Source organism: Parasteatoda tepidariorum, chromosome 4 (genome assembly GCF_982258835.1).
Source record: "Parasteatoda tepidariorum strain Cologne lab strain chromosome 4, Ptep-v5.0, whole genome shotgun sequence".
In the NCBI taxonomy this organism is placed as follows: domain Eukaryota; kingdom Metazoa; phylum Arthropoda; class Arachnida; order Araneae; family Theridiidae; genus Parasteatoda; species Parasteatoda tepidariorum.
In genome coordinates, this window is record NC_141758.1 from 73,563,720 (window position 1) to 73,588,366 (window position 24,647).

The 24,647-nt window shown below is 28.5% G+C and overlaps 1 protein-coding gene across 2 annotated transcripts; it reads left to right on the forward strand.

Annotated features, from left to right (window-relative positions):
* Positions 1 to 10,086: 10,086 nt before the first annotated feature.
* Positions 10,087 to 23,529, forward strand: LOC107451162 (uncharacterized). Of its 2 annotated transcripts, XM_087161355.1 has the most exons (7): positions 10,093 to 10,379; positions 11,065 to 11,202; positions 12,276 to 12,479; positions 13,974 to 14,113; positions 20,390 to 20,596; positions 21,604 to 21,827; positions 23,311 to 23,529. In XM_087161355.1, the coding sequence occupies exons 1-7, from the start codon at positions 10,292 to 10,294 to the stop codon at positions 23,333 to 23,335; spliced, it is 1,026 nt and encodes a 341-aa protein (XP_087017481.1). In that variant the 5' UTR covers positions 10,093 to 10,291; the 3' UTR covers positions 23,336 to 23,529. The 2 variants fall into 2 exon arrangements, with proteins under 2 accessions (XP_087017482.1, XP_087017481.1); XM_087161356.1 differs by lacking the exon at positions 23,311 to 23,529 and having other exon boundaries at positions 10,087 to 10,379; positions 21,604 to 21,985.
* The last annotated feature ends 1,118 nt before the right edge of the window (positions 23,530 to 24,647 follow it).

The window sequence follows — 24,647 nt, forward strand, 5'->3', positions numbered from 1 at the left end:
AATAAAGTGTTTTTTATTCAAAATGTTTTATTCATAATTTCTTCACTAAATTACAAATAAATTATTAAATGACTAAAAAGAAACATCGTATTTTATAGTTTGAAAGAAATAAAAATAAAAAGATTAGCAAACGATTATTAGCGAAAAAAATATGAATGAAATTTTACACTACGCACGCGAAGTCAAGTTCCTCGCAAGTTTATCACATTTTAATATTAATCGCCCCATTTAATCATTTTTTTATTGTCGCCAAATTATTTTTTTTAAAATAATTAATTTCAATTTTTTTCAGCTTCTAATAAATAAAAACAGTTGAAACTTTAGATTTTTCTATTGAAAAATATGTAGATTATTATGGTATAAAAAAATTCATACCTTATAATTCAAAATTATTTCATCCTCAATTTAATTAAATAATAAAAAATAATTAATAATTATTAAAAATTATTTTTTTCATGAAATTATCTTTGGGTAAATGAGTTTTATGAGTGGGTGCAATTTTTTTTTGAATTGCTTCATTAATTTTGAAAATATGACTGAAAACGCAAAAAGCGAAATTAACATTAAGGGGTACGAACTTAGGATCGCTCTCCTGACCAAACTATGGGGACCACATTTCCCAGATTGCGGCTACCCCCTATATTGTGATGGTTAGGAATCCAAATATGTAAAAAAAAATACATGTTTATTCAGAGAAAGTACGTTTTTGTGTCTGATTTGGTAACTTAATTAATAGTTAGCACTAATTAATTAGCATATTTGAGGTCACCCCCGGGAACCATTAAGATTGACTTTTAGTTCGTGAAAATCCGATCATTAGAACGAAAGTTATTCAGGGTGATATCTTTTTTTTTTTGCTGACTGTACTTCGATACTTAACTCACTTTTCGACTTACTTTAATTTCTGGGTTCAGTTAATAAGAAGAGCTTTTCGTTCTTTTCAGAAATATGGTACCCTTTCTATAAGAGTTAATAAAAATTAAAAAATGGCTGTTCGTAAAAAATATTTTCATTGAGATGATGATGAACACTTTGCTTGAATCCTATTACTATCACCAACCAATTTAAAAAAACACTTTCATGGTTTTCCTTTGCGTGTAACGCAAAATGCGATTATTTTGATTTAATCTTAATTAAAAGAAACTAATCTTTTAATTTTCATAAATATAATTTTGCTCCGATGCTTAAAGTGCAAATTATTTTATTTTATGTACTAATAAAAGCAATCTGAAAAACATTTTCGTTTGTTTTTCTTAGCGTGTAACGCAAAATTTGATAATGTTAATTTCAATTTAATCTTCATTATAATGAATTATTTTTATAACTTTCATAAATATGGTTTTATTCCGATACTTAAATAGCGAGCTACTCTGATTTTCGGGTTGAGTTAAGAACTACAAAAATATGAAGAACATCTCGTTATATTCACAAAGAAGTCTCTCAAAGATAATTTTAAAAAATGATTCATTATAAAAAAATTCATTGCGATTACTGAACTTTTAAATGGAATCAAGCAATCTGAAAGATATTTTCGTGGTTCCCCTTTACGTGTAATGCAAAATATGATTGTTTTCTCAAACTTTCATTCAAGCAAGAAAAGAAAAAAAAAACATTAATACCACTACTAACCACTCCAAAAACCATAGTAAACGCTTTATTATAAAACTGATACGCCGAAAATTTGGAATTATGAAGAACTTGCCTGTATATTTTGATTCAATAAACTGGTTTATTTTCTGCTTCCCTTCTTACAGTTTTAAGTGAAAAATGAGAACTTCTTACATCTTCTGACTCTTCTACATTACTGTAAGAAACTTTGACGGGTCATTAGATTGTCTTTTGTCAACATCTGAATGAAATTAGAGTAAATAGTATTGTATTTGTAATGGCGAAAATATCAGAATGATGAAATAAACATGAACTTTTTATTCAGTGTTAAAATTCAAAAACTTAAGTACTTGGGTTCCTGTGATTTTATTATTTTACTAATAACTTATTCTAGTATGTTATATTAAAATATCTGATATATCTGGAGAAAAAAAAATTTCTAGCCAAATATTCTTTGAGTACTATTCAGCTATACTATTTCAGCTTGAAAATTGGGTTTTAACTTCTAAAATAAATTGATATAAATTAACACATTTAGTTATATTTTTTAATCAAACCATTTTATGTAAAATAATATGTTTCTTAAAAATCTAGCAAATCTTTTTCGTGTATTACATGACCAAGTTTAATCATAATGAACAACTGAAAATGTGTTTCGCTCATTATAATTATGTAAAGTCACACTTTAGAGCCATATTAAATACTAAATAAAAAAATTTAAATAATTTTTTCTTTTTCAATTTTGTTGTTATGTCTTTCTGTTTTGCGCGTATTCCACAGTGTAATTAAACACTGATATATTCATTGTTTACTCTTTTTTACTCCATACGAAGAACAGGTTGTTGTTGCTGACGTATGCAATTAGGCATAGGGGTTGCGATTGTTCTTATTTTTCAGTGGCGCCATCTGTGACCAAGAATTCGACTTCTGCCACACCATACATAACACCCATTTATAAGGAGGTCCCATTCATTCATCCACAGATCGTAATTTTAACCTGAATCCGAGAACGATCGATCTCCAATCCAGTACCCCCAGAGGTTTTGATTTGTTATGGGAACATGGAGGACTTTGCGACACGGCAGAATTTAACGTGCATCAGTCACCAACTACACGGGGAGACTTCGGCCGGTGGAGTTCGAACCCACGAGCTCTCGGACATGGGCCCAGCGCCCTACCGACCATGCTACCCCGGCCATAAGTAAAAAGTGGATTTTGCAATTGTTCTTGAGGCACAGTTCAGGATTTTAAAAGAAGACCGAGTAACTCCTTCTATGCACTACCAAGAACAATGAAAAATACATACTCATAATGGAAATTCCTATCCCGGTAATTTAAAAGTTTAAGGTTTTCAGTAACATGGCTAAAAGGGAGACTTAAAATTCCTTTTGTAAAGTTAAAATATCTCAAAAATTTTACTACATATTTAATTAAGTAAAATTTTTATATGTATCTTACACTGTACTGTAAATACAAATTTTACTTACTAAGTAAAATTTGTATATGTATCTTATGCAGTGGCGTATGCAGAATTTTTTCAAGGGGGGTGTTCATAATTTACTGCAGCTACTAAAAGAAATTCGAGTATGCAATAAAGCACTATTATTTCTCTAATTTAGACAGCTAGACAGTTTTGACTTTTTATTTAGACAACATTGTTTAGTTAAATTTTGATTTGATTTTTTAAGTTTAAGAACATAATGTAATATCTTCTCGCATGTAATATCTTCTGAAAAAAGTCCAATGTCATATGGGTGGGAAGTAACACTTTGAGGGCCACTTTCACATTCATCAGATTTTGTTATGCTAGAAACGTTTTCTTCAACGGAAGTATCACATTTCTGTACAACAGAAAAACTTACATTGTACTCCGTTTCCCTTTTTATATAATTTTTCACCGCATCTCCAAAATTCTCGAATTGTCTCAAAGACGACAGAACGTCTAAGATTCCAGAATCATCGCGTAAAGACCTCGCGAATGACAGCCAGTCTCGAAAACTATCGCGACTGGCAGAACAGAAAGGAACCAGTCCATAACAGTACCACGTGAATTTGGTTTCAAAAGTACAACCCTATTATAGTAAATGTTTTTTTCTGTATTCTGAGAAATACCGTGAGATAAAAAGGTAGGCATAAGGCAAATAAAAATGTATAGTCTTAAAAAATAATACCCGCATAATTTCTACTAAAATGTTTATTTTTGCCATTTTGTCTCAGCTCAAGGGGGGTGTTCAAACCCCTAAACCCCTCCCTTGCGTACGCCACTGATCTTATGAATCAAGTACTTAAAGGTACTTTTTTATACGTGATGAAAATGAAATAAAGTTATCTCCTAAGTTTGAGTGCTACTTATAATGTTTAAAGATAGGAAACATTTATCGGATTAAATATTAATAGCGGGGGTGAATTTAATAATGTGATGTCATAAACTGGTTAAAATTAAATTGCTTAAATTGTCTTTGTATATAAATAGTGGACGGTCCACAAGTATGATTTCTTAGATTTTGCTTCTTTTACTAGCATTATTTTGTAAAATAAAAAGATGCTTGGTCAAAATTCTAAATCTTTCGATTCTTCAAATCGATTATTACAAAATCTTTGTGTTGATACAGAAAAAGATGTTCTGAAGAGATGACTGAAAACTAAATATCAGGACAAATGAGGATAATTTTACATGCAACCCATTTGTCAATTTTGTTTCTATCCATCGTGTCTTCTTCTTAAATTTCTCCTTAAATCAACTTAATGACTATTAAAATAAGAGAAGATTGGTTGCAAGCAAGACATTAATATATAATTTATTAAAAATAATACATAAAGTAATCAAGACGGATAAAATAAAATTGTCAAGATATCTGGAGAAGTTTATTTTTTATTACAACCTTAATTGTTATACTAAATAAACCATGTGTTCATTTATTAGTTCAATAACGTATCAGTAAAAACTTATTGCAACATTTCACATATTTCAATAGCAGTTTTGACAACTGTAGAGATTTCTTACCTCTACTATGTTAAATATAAGTTTAATCTGCATAATTTAATCTACACAAATAATCAAATGAAGGCTATTAAATCAATTAACCAGTATGTTTTGGAAAGCTAATTATATTGTTTTAAATTCTGATTTTAATTATAAAATCAGAATGTGAGATATATAACTAGCAACATTTTAATATTTCAACAGATTTTTTCTGACAAAATTGTTATAAGTCGGAACAAATTAGATTTGACAATAAAATTCAGTATCATCTTCTTACATGTCATATTTTGCTGGCATTTCAGTATTTCTTTTTCTCTTTAAAAGATAGAACAAGTTTATGTTACATTGGAAATAAGATAATTTTCAATTTTCTATAGGTTCAAAGTATATTAAAAACGAAAAATAGGTAATGGGTGTAAATAAGTTTTTGCTAATTTGGTTGGCTATAGTAATGGAGATAAACTATCCTGTTCAGTTCTTGCTAAATAGCCATCTAGGTCCTTAAGAAGTTAAACATGTGGCAGCAAAACTAAGAAGATGTATTTTATTATGTTTATATTCACCACAACATTCAATATTTAATTTCAAAAACTTGTAAATTCGTGGTAACGAAATGTGTGGTTTTTCAAATTTTAATTTTATAATTACGACACTAATGCTACAGTTTTCTTAATTTATTAAGGACAATATAAGTCCTGTTAAAATATTAAGATACAGACTACTACAAGCATAAAAACTTAATTTTTCTAAATGAAATTTCAAATTTAAGAAAATAAATAAAAAAAAGTTTCAAATCTTTGAAAAAATTAAAATTCGCCAAAAATTGACGTCTACGTCCTGAAGGTTCTAGTAAATTGCAGAGTAAATTTTACTTAGAGTTTTTCGTTGAGTTTTGCCGTTGTAGATTATTTAGAGATTGGCAAGTTTTTATTGGAGTTTTACTAATTTTAATTGAATTTAATTTTAGTAGAGAAAATAATGTTCCACTGCTCATACATTCTAAAAGAAAAAATAGTGGCACTATATAAAAATGGAAAATCCATCACAGAAATTGGTTGGGTATTGAATATGTCGTATTATACAGCTAGAACTTGGCATTTGAGGCAAATAAATTGTATTTTTAAGTTGAAAATTAGTAATTTAAAGGTATATATTTCGAAATAAATTCCTTATTACTTAAGTGTATTAAATTGTAATCAGCATCTGATTTAATTTTTAAATTTTTCATGTATTGTTGCAAAAAAAAATTAGCTTCTCAAAACTATTTGCATTATTAGCTCTTTAAACGAACCCTCTATTTTTTTTGCAAATTTATGTTAAACTGCATTTCAGATTTTTTTGTAAAATAAAAGTTCATGGAGCCTATTATTTTTTATAGTTTGCCTAAAAGTAATTTGGTTTTTAAGACCTTTGATGAGTTGTAAAATTTTACCTATAGTAAAGTATTGACCATTCAGTACTTAGAAAAAACCGGATTAAAATTATGAATCATTTATAAACAAACGGATAAATATCCAAATATGCAAAAAAAAATTTTTTTTATTCAGAGAAAGTACGTTTCTGTGTCCGATTTCGAAACTTAATAGTTAGCACTAAATAATTTTCATATATGAGGTCACCCTCAGGAACCATTAAGATTGACACTTAGTATGTGAAAATCAGATCATTAGAACGAAAGTTATTGAGGGTGGTTATGAGGGAAAGTTATTATTATTATAATTATTATTATTTTTTTTTTTTTGGTCCACTGTACAATGCTAACATGAATTCGCAGATATACAATTGTTAATAGTTTTAGTAGTTCCTGTACTTAAGTGAAAAAAGAAATATTTCTTAAAAATGTGTTTTCTTTCTCACAAAAGAGAGAATAAAATTGTCTAAATATAGAAATTCGTTAAGTTGTAGCAAAATACGAGGATTTTCTTTTGAGAAACAGTAGAGTACGATGGGAGTAGTGAGGTAAGAGATTTTTCTATATTCCTCTCACACATCGAATATGCTATCAAATTAAGAGTAATTGTCTCTAATACTGGAAGTAGATTAATATCGTACTTGAGAGCTATGAAGACTTCGTAGTTAATTTTGTTATTTACTTTGTTTCATGACATTTCTTCAATATTTTTTTAGATAAATAATAATTTTTCTCCCTATTAATTTCAATAAAATTTTAAAATCACAAAAATTTCGAGACATCTATTGAAATGTTTAATAATTAAGAATACTTTCTTTATTTTATTTTTTTAAAGGAAATTAAGGATTACTTTGAGCCCCGATTATGTACTACTATAAAGCAGTTACATGTTTTGGTGCATGAAATGTTCTGTTATAATTTAATTTTCATAGTGTATTTCAATTATGATTACTTTTATAAAACTTAATTTAATTAGTTATGAAGTTAAGCTTTTAAGTATATTTAGAAAAATTCAATTTATGTTTAAAAGTAGTATTCCTCTTCATTTTATAAATTTTTCTTTAGTAAACACAAAGAGAAAAAAAAAGGAAGAGAGAGAAAGACTAAGTCAGTAGAAAAATCATTTATTTATTATAAAATGAAAACAATTTAGACATACATTTGGATTAAAAATACCACAGCTACCTACATTATAAGAAAAATCCAGTACATTTTACAAATTAAATTTTTAGTCTATGAACAAAATGTAAAATTCTTCTTTTACAGGAGATCTTTAAAAGCAGTTAAGATAAATAAAATACCAAAAGTAATACTTTTCGATGTGAGTGACAGTCATACATTTCATTCATAATTCTAAATATTTATTAGGCACCTATTTAACTTTTGAAAGTTTTAGATTACAAGATATAAATATGATAGGCATGCTACAAAAATTTGACAACAGTTTAGAACAATCATGTTTGAAATTACAAAAGTGCTGGTATTTCTTTTTAATGTTAAGACACTTTAGGTAATAGAATGAAACAAAACATTCTAAAATACTATTTATATTGCAATACCAGAGCCATTATAGGGGTAGAGGAAAACAGAGCCATAGGACTAGATCTCAATGATTTTACACTGAGATCAGGGTTGTTCAATAATTATCAGGGTAAACCCGAAAAAAATTGCTTTTTATAACAAATCAACTCTAGTTATTAAGTTTATAATAGAATAATATTTATATTTCCATCACTTCTATATTCTGCGCTTTAAAAATTTTTAATTAACTTTTTTAAAAACATTTATTATTAGAAGAGAGAGATAATGTACTAAGGTGTTGAGTTAATCAGTCACAATATAAAAAAAGGGATGATATAAAAAAATGCTACTATATACTTTATTAACTCAAATTTACCCAAGTACTATTAACTATATCATTAAAACAAATTAAAATGTTCAAAACATTATTTTAATCAACATTACTTTCAAGTAGTCAAAATGTATACTAATCCAATCAGCTTTCTTCATAACATTCATTTGGGTCACCTAGAAATATCTATTTCTGTACTGAGGGACCAAAACTGGATTTTCAACAAGACTGACCTAGCAGTCGTAACAATACTCAGGTCAGAACTGTGAAAAATTCAGTCAATGCAGGAGCCTTATTTCCACATGTAACTGATGATGATAACAACCAAGAACAAAACTAAAAGCATTGCAACTGAATATACATAACACGAAGCACAATTTGTGTTACAATACATTTTGTGCTTTTCAATATTATTCTAAATTTTAAAAATATCACTTATAGTAGTAATGTTATCATAGCAACATCAAATAAATAATAAAATATGTAAACAGAGAACTTTAACACATGTAAACTAATTTTTAAAACCAACAATATAATAAAATGGGAATCAATATTTTTATTTTAATACCATTTAAGCATATTCATACAAAAAAAGTTGATAATTTTAATGGGTATTTTAAAATCACGGTGCAAAATATTATTAATTTAACCTTTACCTCATGCGAAATTTAATAGTGGTTTCCTTCCAACCTTGTTTTATTACAGTTATAACTTATTTGTCACTCCTTTCTCCTTTCAAATAACATTCAAGAAAATTCAATACACAGAAGTAATTTAACAAATTACACATAACTCCCACTTCAGACAGTATACAGGCACACTGAGGTTGTTGAAGGAGCTTTAAAATAATGTGTTTTATGAGTTGATGATAAGAAAGTCAACCTATAACAAAACAACACATCATTACATTACAATTGTTACATATTTGTGCTTCCTATCAACCATCAAAATTTTATTCTAGTCTTTTCGTATTATTCCAAACTATAATATCAATTTTCAAAATGTCACTTATAGTAATGTTTAATAAGCAGAATCTCACAAATAATAAGAAATGTAAACTATATATAATATATTAAATCTAATTTACCCTAGTACTATTAACTACATCATTAAAACAAATTAAAATGTATACTAATCCAATCAGCTTTCTTCATAACATTCATTTGGTTCACCTAGATTTCTATTTCTGTAGGTACTGAAGGATCAAAACTGGATTTTCAACAAGACTGACCTGGTAGTCGTGACAATACTCAGGTCAGAACTGTGAGAAATTCAGTAAATGCAGGAGCCTTATTTCCACATGTAACTGATGATGATAACAACCTAGAACTAAACTAGAAGCATTGCAACTGAATATACAAATCACGAAGCACAATTTGTGTTACAATACAACTTGTGCTTTTCAATATTCTAAATTTTAAAAAAATCATTTATAGTAGTAATGTAATCATAGAAGCATCAAACAAATAATAAAATATGCAAACAGAGAACTTTAACACATGTAAACTAATTTTTAAAACCAACAATGTAATAAAATGTGAATCAATAGTTTTATTTTAATGCCACTAAAGCATATTCATACAAGAAAAGTTGATAATTTTAATGAGTACCTTAAAATCACGGTGCAAAATATTATTAATTTAACCTTTTACTCATAAGAAACAAAAAAGTGGTTTCCATCCAACCTTGTTTTATTACAGTTATAACTTATTTGTCATTCATATTTCCCTTCAAATAATATTCAATACACACACACACAAAAATAATCTTTATAATTAACAACAAAAATTCTTGCTTTAAATAAAAACACAGATCCGACAATAATACTAAGAAAAGTGATGAAAATGATACCTGCAATTTTACTGATTTCAAGTAGTGAGGTAGCTGCAATATGCAATGCTAGCCAGTGAAAATGTCGACACCAAGAGCTATTTTATATTAATTCAGCAAGCGGTGCAATACTAATGTCCAGTATCTAGAAATCACTTTGCATGAATAAAAATATTGTAGTAAAAAATACGTATTTCCTAGCGTATTCGTTACATCTTTCCAGCTCAAACATTTTCGCCATTTTCAATCACGTTCAAAAAGCGGGTATCCAAGCAGTTGGCGGTAGATTTCGTTTGGCAATCACCCATTTCAGCTGATCGCCAAAGTTTAGGGTTATAAGAGGGCGGTCATCCAAGACAGTGCGTTATTCAAAAAGCCCAAAATATAATTCAAGTCTCATTCGTAACTGTGACCTATGACTACGGTCGCGAAAATAGATAAATTTTGAATTTTCTTATTTTTCTATGATTTTATTTTATATCATGCAGTAAATATTTATTTTCAAAATGTCTATATATTTTTATTTTAGATCACATTGCCCTATTTTAAAATACCTACTGACCATTAATTTGAAAAATTAGTTTTAATTCACTGAAAAGAATAAAGTATGTCTTCACCATCAAAGAAATCGAAACCATCTTTTCAAATTGATGATCTTATTCTTCATCCTAATGTAATTTATAAACTAAAAGAAGGTAAATTATTTCAATTTGCTGATTTAGACTATTTGTACAATTTTAAATTTCCTATTCAAACTATCATTTGTATTTGTGCAGTCAAATTACCTAAATTTGGTGCAATAATTTCTCTGCCTTAACTATTGATTACTGTTTAATTGATCCAACTTTAAATTCTACTTTCATGTTGATAGAGTAATATCGATTGATAATTTTATTTCTAAGGGATAATTGCTCCAGATCCCAATCAAATTTCATTACAAAAAATTTTTTCTATTTTAATTAGTTTATAGTTTATACTCTTATATCATTATCGCAGAAACTCTAAATCATCGTTTCATTATTGTTGTATTAAGGTAACCTGATTTATTCAGTTAATGTAAGAACCTCAGAAAAAAGAGTATTCCTAATAAATTGTTCAAGAGTAGCTAACTGATGTAATACCTCTCCATTCTAGAGGTAAATTCTGAAACTTATATGGTTATTTCAACAAATCTCATTTTGTTTATTATAATAATGGGGGATATTTCCGTATTGAGATGAGATACTGGTAGTGTTATGATCCGTATCAGAATCATGATACGGAAATATTCTCAAAATAATTATGTAAATATCATCAAAATAAAAATTTTAACTTCAGAATTTTATGAGCAATAGCTTATGAGATTCTTTTTTTAATAATTTAAGCATCTGTTTCTTTTAGCTGGTTTGTTAACATACAAAAGTATTCTGCATTTATCATTGACTGAGTTGATAAAATTCGTAAAACTCACACCTTTAGAAGCTAAAACTACTCTAGATGCAGTTTTCGAGTCACTGGTTAAAAAAGAATCGTTAACAGGTAAAAACATTTTATAATTCATATTTATTTACATCATTGTTAAATAATTTGTATGTTAGATTTAAATGGAAATTGTGATAGATTAAAATGGAAATTAGATTTAAATAGAAATTCCTTCACATACAGCTTCTAATTTTTTTAAAAATTAAAATAGATGTGAAGCTAAAAAATGAATATTAACTAGTATATTTAATATTCATTCTCAATTTAAAAAGACTGGATTGGTTTCATAATAGAGGTTTAAAGAAATTTTATTTATTAATTTTTTATTATTATTTTTACCATAAACAAATATAATTTTTTCAGCAGTCAAATTTTAATTTAAACATTTATTTTTTATGAATATTTTAAAATGTAATGTTTATCAGTATTTTTAAATAATAATACAAAGCTTTTAAGAATTTTTCTGTGAAAAAATCATTGGCAATTTTAGTCTCTTATAGAAATGGCACTAAAATTTCACTTTGGTATGTTCGTTGTGGAAAACTAATTTTTTTAGAGGTTTTGCCATGACCAGTTGTTAAAAACAATTCAAGTTTTTTGAAAAATAACATAAGTATAATATTTGCTAGCTTACACAACTGAAACTTTTATCAATTATGTTAGGAAATCATAATCAAAATAAACATGTAGTGATGTCACACATACAACAATGTTTGATGGACAAATCTTCCCTTTATTTTAAATGTCAATATTTGCCTCAATATTTTTTGTCAGGAAAGACAGTCAGCTGTTCTTTTACATTATGTTCCCAGCAAGAAAAGAAATACATTCTATTCCCTATCTATTTGTAGAAAATTGATAACTTTGATCTTGATCAAGACAAATATTTACATTTTGACTATAAATCAGAAAATGAAAAAAATACATTATTGAACAACATAAATTCGAATGAAAGTGTTTGATAATTACATGTTGTGTATGCATGTGGCCTCTATTCTATTTTTGGAATACTGTTATTTATTATCGTTATTATTTTTTTGTATGTATTTTTTCATAAAAATATATTTGTGTAAAAATGTATAGATATTAATATATTTAAAAATTTTATTAGCATGTTTATTCTATTTTAGCTCATGATCTGTTGAAAGAGGAAATAAATGCACGTCAACAACTTAGGGTTATAACCCAAAAGGACTCATGTGATCTGTTTAGTGGTATTTATACCGGAACTATAACTGAAATAAGTGGTGAAAGTGGTTGTGGAAAAACTCAGTTATGTCTTTATTTAAGCATTTTAGCCCAACTACCATTGTCCATGGGAGGATTAAATTCAAGTGAGTATTTTTCCCTAGTTTTTCTTTGAAATATGTGTTATTTTTATAGATTCTTCCACTGTTTTTATTTTATTTATTTATTTAATATCTTTAAAATTAATTTCAGATCTTTAAAGTTTGAAAAGTTAAGGCTGTTCGAACTTACTGTAAAGAAAATTTGCTTAAAAAAGATAGTTTTTTAAAATTAGCTTTCTAAGTTTGAGTGACTTACAAGTGATTGCTGTGGACCCTAGAGATGACAACACACTTAATGGTGTTATGATTTTTATTACTTTAAAATAATAATGCTTTTTTTTTTTAAGCAAATGATTCAAACAATGCATTCTTAAATGTGATTACATGCACCAAACAAACTTTTGATTAAAGCAAGATGATCTTTCAGGATTTTTCCTCCAAATCCTAAAATGCTCAAATGAAAAATATTTTAATATATATTATTGTTATACAAAATTAGAGTCATCATGGCTCAGTGGTAGCGCTCCACGCTCCCATGCCGCGGGTCCAAGATTTGACCCCAGACTAAGCACGTTTGACTCAGCCTTTCATCCCTTCAATGGGTCAATAAAATGAATACCGAATATGTTTGCTTACTAAACTCTGATGGTTTCGTGTTTGGCTGACTGCCGAAGCAAAAGATTTGTTCCTGCACCCAAAGCCGATGGTCAGGAAAACTGGAATGGGTACCTTTCCCCTCCATGGACTGTCACGTCGCCACTAATTTTCCATAATGGGTCCGTAAACCTAATTAAGGAGTCCGTAAAACCTTTGTTCAGCCTTGGGTGAATCTTCTCCCTTTGTTGCACTGCAGTTTTCGTGGGCTTATCTTAAACTCACTTTAAGGGGATGAGCCCGATCTTTACCTGAGAGCAGAGTTGAATGGAAAATAACAGAACAGTGCGATTGTTGGACTAAATCCTTATTGTTTGTTGACAAATGATTCTTCAGTAAATGTTTAATAAGCTGGACTGAAATTAGTTCTTGTAACTGTAATGACCAATAAATAAGGCTAGTTTTTACACAATCACTGTGAATTTCTCAACAACGACAAGTAAATACATTAGGCTCTTCTTTTTGATTTGTAAACTGTAATTCAGAGTTTGCGCGTTTGAAAACAATTAATTTCGTTTTAAAATCAAGGGACCTAGTCTCACCCCTTTATCCAGTCTTATCCCACTCTTCCTTATACAATTACTCTACAATATTTTACCAACCAGTATCAAAGTTTGACAAAATAATGTTTAAATTCGTTTAGCTCTAATTCAATTTTTTTTTCCTGGAAAAAACAGTTTATCAAAAGAAATGGTGTACTGGTCTTTAAACAATAGAAAAGCACGCACCTCAAATTCAAAGCAGCACTAAGAAGTTCTAGATTACAGCTTTAAGCTACTATTTATAAAAAATAAAAATGTGAAAAATAAATTTGCATTACAGCATATTAATTAAATGTTTTGTTGTCCTATTTTTCAACTTACCATGTTAAAAATTATTTCACAGAAGTAGTTTACATCCACTCTGAAGGAGAATTTCCAATAAAAAGATTTCTGCAGATTTCAAGAAGTTTTACAGAAGAAAATCCAAATTTGCAAGCTTTGAATTTGACAAATAATCTTATTCTTAGAAAAGTACACAATTTGGTAAGAAATTTTTTTTTTAAATTGTAATATTTTTATCGCAAATAAAGATTTTTACTTATAAAGATGCTCACTTATATACTTCATATCCTCTTAACTTAGAAATACTTGTACTAGTAGTTAAAATCATAAAAAAGTCTGGGTATATTAAAGTTACTATGAGCTACTCGATAAATCCATTCATTCTACTACATTTTTTAAGGCCAATTCAAAGGAAATGTTTCAACCTTGTAAATGACGTGCAATGTCTTTAACTAATGCTTTATAATAAAAAAAAATAGAGAAGCTAACTCTATTTGGCTTTTACATACAATTCCAATTTTCTTAACGTGAGATTCTTTAACATGGTGGTCTTTATAAAGAGTGTTGCAAAAGAAGGATGCTTTAAAAAATATCAGGTATGCATGAAAATGGGGCCATTCCATGCTGTGTCTAAGAATTTTTCTATCTTCAGGAGCCTAGTTGAAACTTTGAGCATCTCCTGTATTGGTAGTAAATATATACAGTCAATTCGCTATAACTCGAAGTACGATAACTCGAATATTACGATAACTTGATTTTTTTATGAGGTCCCGATCCTTTTATCTTAAATTTTATGTTAATTATTCTCGATTACTCGAATTTTACTCTCTTTAACTCGATTTTTTTTGGATCTTTTAAAGCAAGAAAAAAAACCTAGTAGCTGATATCTTGCCCCTTCCTTTGCAACACCAGGGTTCCCACGGTCCTTGAGAGTCCTTGAAAGTCCTTGAAATTTTTTTTGCTAAATTTAGGTCCTTGAAAGTGCTTGAAAAACGCCTTAGGTCCTTGAAAAACTTGATAGGTCCTTGAATTTGTCCAATACTGCCGGCGGCCCCTTTTATAAAACACCCACGGATCTTTCTGTTTTGTTCCCGAGCTCTCTCACGTGTTTTTAACGCCACCGTTTCTAACCGGGCCTAACGTCTTGGTGTCTGCCAAGCGCACGGAGCACAGCAGACAATCAATGCGTTCGGGGCGAGACTTCGTCTTCTGTCGCATATGCTTAGATTTTCTTTTTTCTTATCGAAACTGGAATACTCTCGAATTTCATAACAATATGTACCTTGTAGTTTTCAATAAATTTGCCGTTTTACCATTCGCACTTGTCCTTACGTTTGCATCATTTCAAAACTTTATTGTAAAGCGTATTCGCAAAGGCACGGCTTCGTATTTGTGTTATGTAGTTTAGACTAGTTATGCCTGGGAAGTGCTATTTTAATCCCCAATGGGTGGATAATCAAGCTTATAAAGAATGGATTTTATCGATGCCCGAAAAGAAGTTCAGAGCCAAGTGCCGATTATGCATGAAGGAGATCGATATCGCGAAAATGGAAGAATCTGCTCTGAAATCACGCATCAAAGAAAGGTAAAACAAAAAAGCAGTCTCATGCCCTGAGTTCTCTTTTTCCAAAGACATGAACATCTAATTCATCTGGTGTAAATACTCTTTCAACATCGTGTGCCCCATGTGAAACAGAAACTTTAGTGGCCGAGGTAACATTGTCTTCTCATCTGGTCAAAAGAAATGTGCTTGATGCTGAAATTCTCTGGAGTCTGAAGTGCATCACTAGTAATTATTCATGTAACTCCTGTGAAGGGATTAGTAAATTGTTCTCCAAAATGTTTGCTGATAGCTGTATAGCGAGACAATTTTTTTGTAGTGCCACAAAGTGAGCCTATTTGGGCTCCTTTGGATTGGCACTATACTTCAAAGGGATTCTTATAAATGAGCTGAAGAATGTTGATTGCTACACTGTACTCTTTGATGAGACGTTAAATCAGTCTCTACAATCTAAGCAGATGGACATTATGGTAAGGAATTGATAATAAAGTTTGCACTAAGTATCTTACCTCCCAATTTATGGGTCATGGAACTGCAGAAAATATTTTGTCCTCTTTTTACAAATGCATGGATGATGGTTAAAAGCTCTCTAAAATACTTCAATTATCCATGGATGGACCCTATGTCAATTGAAAATTCTATTAGAAGCTTCAGTGTGAATTAAGAGAGAAATATTCCCACCAGATCATATTCATTGGCAGTTGTGGATTACACATAACAAATAATGCTTTTTTTTTTTAACAAACAAAAAAAATATAACTTTATTGGGAACAAAAACACATAAATACAAAGAATATATATTCGTCGTCAAGAGGAAAATCCTGTCCAGGCGACAAAGAAAAGTAATACTATAAATTTAAAATAGAAATTAAAAAAAAAGAAAGAAAAAAAGGGGGTATTACAATCATAAATTATTTTGCTCATAATAAGACGTCATATATTGTTGAACACTGTAATAATAGAAAACAAAAACAAATATGCATGAAACTATATTAAAAAAAATAACAAAGGTAACATAAGAAATTCATTTGGATTGGCACAAGACTGGTATAAAAAATCAAATGCTTCCTTTAAAGTGAAAAATAGAGATCTAAATTGTCAATGTTCATCACAAATTGAAATAAAGCACGCTTAAAAGAAGAATATATTTTGATGTTTTGCAACTGAAATGGTAATTTATTATATAATTTAGGTGCTAAGTAAAAAAACTGTTTTTGTGAAATTTCTTTTGTAAAGAGGGGAATCTCATACATTTCAGTTGGTCTCCTTTCAGACACATTAGTTTTTAATTTGCATATTAATTTATTGTTGTGTAAATAGAGTAAAATACGAAAAAATACATTATGGCGAAATGGTAATAGGTTAATTCTTGTATATATATTGGTAGTAGTTACACTTGAATTATTTATATTTAGGGAATTAATAATCTTGAAGCATTTATTCTGAACTGAGATTAAGGGAAGTAAATTAGTTTTATATTCACCGCCATATATTATTGCACCATAATTAATTAAATAATAAACCCAGGAGTAATAGAGTGCTTTCACAAAATTGAAATGAATTTTATTTTTAAGGTGATAAAATTTAACTAAAACAAAATGCAATTTTTTAACTAAATTGTTAATATGTGTTTTCCATTTCAAATTAGAATCGATATATAGTCCTAAATATTTGATATTATTTACAGATTGTAGAATATAGCATTGACAATTTTCATTAGTACTTTTGCAGGAGAGAGAGTGAAATTTTAAATTTAAGTTAAATTCTGATTTTCTTAAACTGAAATAAATATATTTAGTTTTATTTAGATTTAAATTTAAGTCATTTATTGTAAACCATTTTGAAATTACGCGTAAATCAGATTCAATTTGAAAAATTAGTTGATTTAAATCAGTGCAAGAATACTAAATTACGGAATCATCAGCATATGTTATTATCTTACCAAAAAGTTTGAGTTGACAAAAGTCATTGATAAATATAATAAACAATAAGGGTCCTTGAGGAACACCACTGTTTAAAAAAATATAATTACTAAAATTACTTCGGATTTTAACTCTATGTTCTCTGTTTGAAAGATATGAAACAAACCAATTTAACATAATTCCTCTGAAACCAGAAAATTCTAATTTTTTAATTAAAAGATTGTGATTGACATTATCGAAAGCTTTTGATATATCAAGAAATATAGCTACTGTTATCTTATTTTCAGCAATACTATTATGATTAAATTTTGAAAATTCCAAAAGAGCTTTTTCTGTACTTTTGCCTTTAATAAATCCATGTTGATTAACAGAGACAAAATTTGTATGTTTTAAATAATTGTACATTTTATCAGCTAGAGCTTTTTCAATGATTTTGGAAAAAACAGGTAATATTGAAATTGGTCCAACATTTTAAACATGGTGAAAATGGGATATGTTCCTTCTAATTTTTATTTTCAGAAAGAATTGTTGCTGCATAACATTTAGAGAAGGTTGTGTAAATTATGGATGAATAATTTCAGAAACGATGTTTAATAGAGGAGAGGAGGGGGTTATGGAATAGTCATGGAATATGGAGTACCTAAGATTTAGCTCTGTCTTTTATGCAGCCTTCACATGGAAATACACAGGATTAAAGGATTTCACCATTAACACCTCATTACCATTAGTTATAGATTGTGCTGAAAATGATTTTGTGAATTAATATGTAAAACCAGTAGGGTTGTTTTTAAAAATATATAAATTTTAGTCCATAATACATATACTCTCTTCTCTCTATATAGCCAAAGCATTTAGGTATTATATTTGAAATTAATTATTGCCACAACAAGCATTATTGCTTCTAGTAAAATAGAAGAGAATAATTTTTAAAATTGGTCTTAGATTAAGGTCCTTGAAAATTTTGTTGAGGTCCTTGAAAAGTCCTGGAAAGTCCTTGAATTTCAATCTCATCATAGAGTGGGAACCCTGAACACACACACAATGTCTTTCGCACTTTTCATGGAGAAGCTAAGGCTGTCCCCCTTGAAGTATGTGAACAGTGGTTAAATGAAACGTTACCAAATTTACTTCAAGGATACAGTTAAAATGATGTTTTCAATATTGATGAAATGGGTTTATTTTTTAAATGTCTTCCAAATAAGACTATGATGTTTAAGGATAAAAACTGCTAAGAGGGTAAAATGAGCAAGGAACGTTTGGCTGTCCTAGTTGGAGGAAATGCGTCTGGGACAGAGAAATTGCCCTTACTTGTTATCGGAAAATACCGAAATCCCCGATGTTTCAAGAATGTAAAAATCGTATCCTTTGGATTACAAGTCTAACAAAAAGTTTTGGATGACATCAGTTTTATTTGAAAACTATGTAAGAAAATTGGATCGGAAATTCTTCGCTAAAAAAAAGAAAAGTGATACTCTTTATGGATAAATGCACAGTGCATAGTGATCTACCTAATTTGAAAGCAGTAAACTTGCAGTTTCTCTCGCCAAACACAACAGCAAAGTTGCAGCCGATGGACCAGGGTATCATAAAGTGCTTGTCAGAAAAATGATTTTAAATATTATAGGCATTTAGAAGATTTGTAATTAATAAGCATTAATTAAATAATTTGACAATATTTTGAAAGTCCAAAACCGAAACTAACGGTAAGTCGAACTTCCAATGTGTCGAAATTTTTCGTTAGTCCTATCAGATTCGAGTTATCGCGAATTCACTGTAATATGTGTAGAGAGAAATTGTAAAAATAAAATGATTTTTATTTTTTGCCCTTGTATATTAGGTATAATTTGCAATTCCTTCAATCAGCTCCAAATAACATTTGAGAGAGCGTTTTCCCTGTTTTTTTCTTTCACTTTGGCTACCATTTTTTAAGCACCTGTTGGATATTAGTTTTATGTGAATAAAAAAAATTGCTTTTCCATTTTTCTATAGTTTATAGTCTTATGAAAAGCTGATTTCTCTTGCAAAAATATTTAATGCTGTATTGGTTTAACTTTGTAATTGTGAACCCCATGACAGAATCACGGCGACTTTGGCGCAGAACCGTTAGAGTTCTTCCAGAAAGACTTTTCTTTTGAAGAATAAAAAAATTTACTTTTCTTTTCTACAGAAATTTACATACATGTAATATTCAAATCATGCATTTAGATAATCACTTTTTCACACGCTGAATTTACGCAGATAGTATTGTAAATCAGAGTAATGATTCGATTGTATTTTCGGCAGTTATTGATGTTGATTTTCACATGGATTTTGAATATCCCGATATATTTCAAACGCCATGTAAAATTCGAATCGTGCATTCGAGTATTTACTTTGCAAGGCAATAATTCTATCGAATTTTCGGCAGTTATTGCTATTGATATCTGCATAGTTTTTAAATCTGATATTTTTTATACAATAATATTATTCATTACAACAACCTAATCTTGAAACAAAACAAAAATGCAAAGAGGGAAATAATTTGTGAGTCCCCCTAGCAAAATGCACGAATATCACCCATAATATTAGAATAAAAAATTATTACATGTTCAATTGAAAAAAATTATATAGTTTCTTCTTGTAAACACAGCACTTTTGCTAGTTTAAATTAGTAACATATATGTTTGTTATTATTAAAAGTATCTTGCAGAAAGATATTAGTACTAGAGATTTTTGTCTCAGAAATCTTGAAAAAATTCTACCACAGGAACTGTAACATACTCTGTTATTTTTTTAGTTCATTTTTATATCTATGTTATATTAAGAAGATATATTTGTACTATGTTCTGAATAATAAATTTATTTTTGTCCTCAGATATTTTCCTTTGTGTATATAATAAAGTTAATTATCTATAACTATATTTAATTCCTTATTTGCATATATATATTTGCAGTTTGTTATCATTGAACTATATTTAAATAAATGCATTTTTTAATTTATTTAACCTTCAATAGAATGCTGCAATGCATATCCTAAGAAATGGCATTCCAACTTTAATGTCAAAGCTCAGGCCCAAGCTCATAGTTATAGATTCTGTTGCATCACTCCTACGTTCAGATCTTGAATCTATAAATGAAAGGACTACTAAAATCCAAGAAATTGGAGCTGAGATATGGAAATTAGCTAATGTATTTGGATTAGCAGTCATTTGTGTTAATCAAGTAAGTTTTATCAAAATCTTGATTGTTCTTATTTACCTAGTGTCCAACAATTTTGATTGATTTCAATATATTAAAAATCTCAGGAACAAAAAGTGATAGAAGAATTAAACAAACTGTATTTTTATTGTGAAAGCTTTAAAAATTTCATACAAAATGTTCGAAGTGTAGTTCTAAAAGTTGTTAACATGCAACGTTATATATGCTGTGCAGAGTTCTTGAAAAGAAGACAATTCCTGTAGGACTGTGATATCAAATCTATGATATTCCAAATTCCAATCAAACAAGAAAAAAACAGTGTTCAATTTATCCTAATAACTCGGTACAAAAATTCCTTTCATTTTCCAACTCTAAAACTGATTGTTCTAGTCGTAGATATTTTGCAGATATGTTGGCAAATTTTGTAACTAATTTCCAAAACTTCTTTACAAAAGTTGACAGAATTCACAATAAACACAGGGTGCATAGCGTTTTTAAAAAGTGCTTAAAGGTGCTTATTTTTGATTTACTTTTTCTAAAAGCCCTTAAAGGTGCTTTTTTTATTTGGGGTTTGTAAAAAGTGTTTAATTTTCTATCTTTCAAAAAGATATTTTTTCTTTGCTGTATCGATTGTTGTTCTAAATTATAAAAAAAATGCATTATTTTCACAATTCTCTCTGGAATATTTATCAAAAACTAGTTATATTATCATGATTATGTCAAATTTTTGAATTTTATTGATTTTATGTTTATAAATTAAGTACTTTAAACGATAGAAAGAATAATTTTTGTTACTGTGCAGATCCTAATTACGATTTTTTTGGAACTTGATTAAATTATTGAGTGCTTGAAAAATACTTAAAAGGTGCTTATTTTTTAATTGAAAAACTGGCTACGCACCCTGAAACATAGTATGTTCCATTCCTCTATAACCTTTTTCTTCGAGATTTTTTATTTTGAAATTAGTCAGCTATCTGCTGCAATGAGTGATTTACATTTTTTTCCCTTCATTTTATTTCCATTTAAATTAGGTGTCTGGCCAGTTTAAAAAGAATGAAACTTCTCAAGCTTCTTACATAACTGATGTACCATCATTGGGACTACTTTGGTCAAACATCCTAACTACAAGAATGAAGATTTCTAAAAAAGTATCTCAGACTGGACCAGCAACCAGAACTTTAGAATGTGTTTACTCTTCATACATTCCAAATATATCTTTAGACTTCTTTATATCTGAAAAAGGAATAAGTTTTGTGTAATTTCCAAAATTTTATTTTATTATTTATTAAAAAGTTTGTTATTTTTAAAGGCAGTTAATTTTGTGTATAAAATTTTAAAGTATATTTGAAATGTATAAATTTTTAAAATAGTATACTTTTTCTTATAAATGCAAATAAAATAATGTTTTATTTATTCCTAGTGATTATACTATTTACTATAGAAAGATTGTAAGGATATTAACATTATAATTTTGCATTCAAAAATTCCCTTTCGTGAAGAGCTGCTTGCATTACATTATTCTTAAGAAGATAAGGAGTTTCCCCAAATATATAAGCAAATAATCTTAACAAATGCCAAAATATTATATTTTTCATAGTGTAAGCAAGAAATGTAGGGATTCAAAAAAAATTATAGTTTGTAAACCATAGTTTGATTTTATAAGACTACATATTCATTTGTTATTTAGGTATTTCTAAAATACAATATTAGTCAAGAGCTGCTTGCATTACATTATTCTTAAGAAGATAAGGAGTTTCCCCAAATATATAAGCAAATAATCTTAACAAATGCCAAAATATTATATTTTTCATAGTGTAAGCAAGAAATGTAGGGATTCAAAAAAAATTATAGTTTGTAAACCATAGTTTGATTTTATAAGACTACATATTCATTTGTTATTTAGGTATTTCTAAAATACAATATTAGTCAAAGAACATATAAAAAGCAGTAGGTTAATGAAGACAAAAAAATGTGTAAGTGGAAAAATCATTCTTAGTAACTGACATAAGTGAGCACAAAGAACGGGATAATGCTTTCCAAAGGTAATAAACCCGACTTTTTCATCACTGATATGTTAGATATTACACAATGATATAAGATTCTAATATGTTATTATAATCATGTAATAAGTTAAAAAGTTTGGCCCATTTAAAAGAATGAGACAAGAATTAGTAATTTTGGGCCTGATACTACAGTAAAAATTGGTGAGCTCTGCTTGCAAAATTATTTGCTTGTCTTGAAATATACTTCTTTTTAAAATGTCTAACAATTAATTTTGGAGTTTATTACCTATAACTAAATATTTTGTAATTTAGTTTTTGGATTTAGACATTTTAGTTTTATAGGACTCTGAAAGATATGTGCCTAGCGCATTTTTTAAACTAAAAGTAAAGCATTCCTGCAACTGCCCATTGTGTGTCAGGGGGTCATGGAGGTTAAGGCTCCACTATTTCGTAAGCAACAGCATGATTGTGGCATTGCGTTCAAGATGCCTTTACTTCCCAGAAAAGTTAGTTCCCATCTATCTGAAGGTGGATGGGCTTCGAGCCGACACTGGGGACCAAACCCCAGTTCTTCATAACGACAGTTCAGTGCCTTAACCATTGAGGCTCGCATTCTTTAATTATTCAAATTGTGAAAATAATTCTCTTAAATTAATAATTTTCACTGGCTTCATTGGTTATTATTAATAACCAATAAATCACATTGACCATGACATATATATTTTCTATTTACAGGGCCAGATTAAAGAGGGGTTACTAATGCTGGAGCCCCAGACCCTATATTTTTTAGGGACCTCTAAAGTTTATGAAGGTAAAATTAATTTTTCAGATTTTCTAAAACAATTACTAGATATTTTTACTCATAATGCCTTACAATTTTCCTTTAGAATCATTGAAATTTTCATGTATTTTTAATTGTAAAATTCGGGAAATAAATTATATCTTTGCCTCTCACTTTTTTCTGTTTGAACTCTTTTTAGTGGGGTAAGAAGTATTTCTGTACCTAATTTTTTTTCTTTTAGTCACAAGTTCTTGGTTTTTTATTCTAATTTTCTGTATTCATCTATGAAACCCGTACAATTGTGTGGGCTTTCTGTTAGCAAAAATATACAAATTTAGTAACAACAGAAAATTTCCAATTTGTTACTTTCAGTTTTTAAAATTTGTATGTTTGGTAGTTTTTGCTGACATAAACAATTTTTGAATATTAATGGTTAATGTAATTATTTTTGTAAAAAAAAAATTTTAAACTAGAAAATTTCGAAAAGCTTTTTTTAATTACTGTAAAACAAGTTTAATTAGAACGAAATTTCATCAGAAGTTTCTATATTTTTTAATAATTTGGTATAGGTAGAGCCCCAAAGTCACACATTAGCCCCCATCATGCCTTAAACCCAACCCTGGCCTATATATAAACTTTTAAATTTATAAATTATGTTGATAAGTCATGTTATGAAAAAAGAAACTTTAACTGCTGAAAATAATTTAATTAAAATTATCCTTGTTATTAAATCTTATTATAAACAAAGGAAATCAGTAAAATGGAACTGCTGTATTTTAATTTTCATGTTCTTGCTTTTTTTATTAGTTTATTATTGTTTGAATTAAAGACAAAGCAAATGTAACAATTCGCAATAAATTTTATTCTTAAAACACAACAAAAAATATTTAACAGCTACACTTCATTTTTACATCAATACATTTATTTCTATAAATAAGGCTGCACTATCGCTTAGCTGTTGCTTTAAAACAATAACTGCGTGGGAATGTTTTTCAACAATTCATAATTCTAGTTTTTTAAACTATAATTGGTTGTACATATAAATAACTAAAAAGAGTGATATGATTATCACAGAAGTTTAAAAATACTAGAAAAACATACTTCAAATCAGTAAATCTTCGTAAAACATTTGGAAAAACTTCTTTCAAGTTTTCATCAATAAATTTCTATTTTAAGACAACAATATTAAGTCAAGGAAAAAATATAGCAAACAATTATAAAATTAATATTTCTTTAATATAATTTATTACATTTTCAAATATAAAATAAAATGGCAGTCTTATGAAGAGTA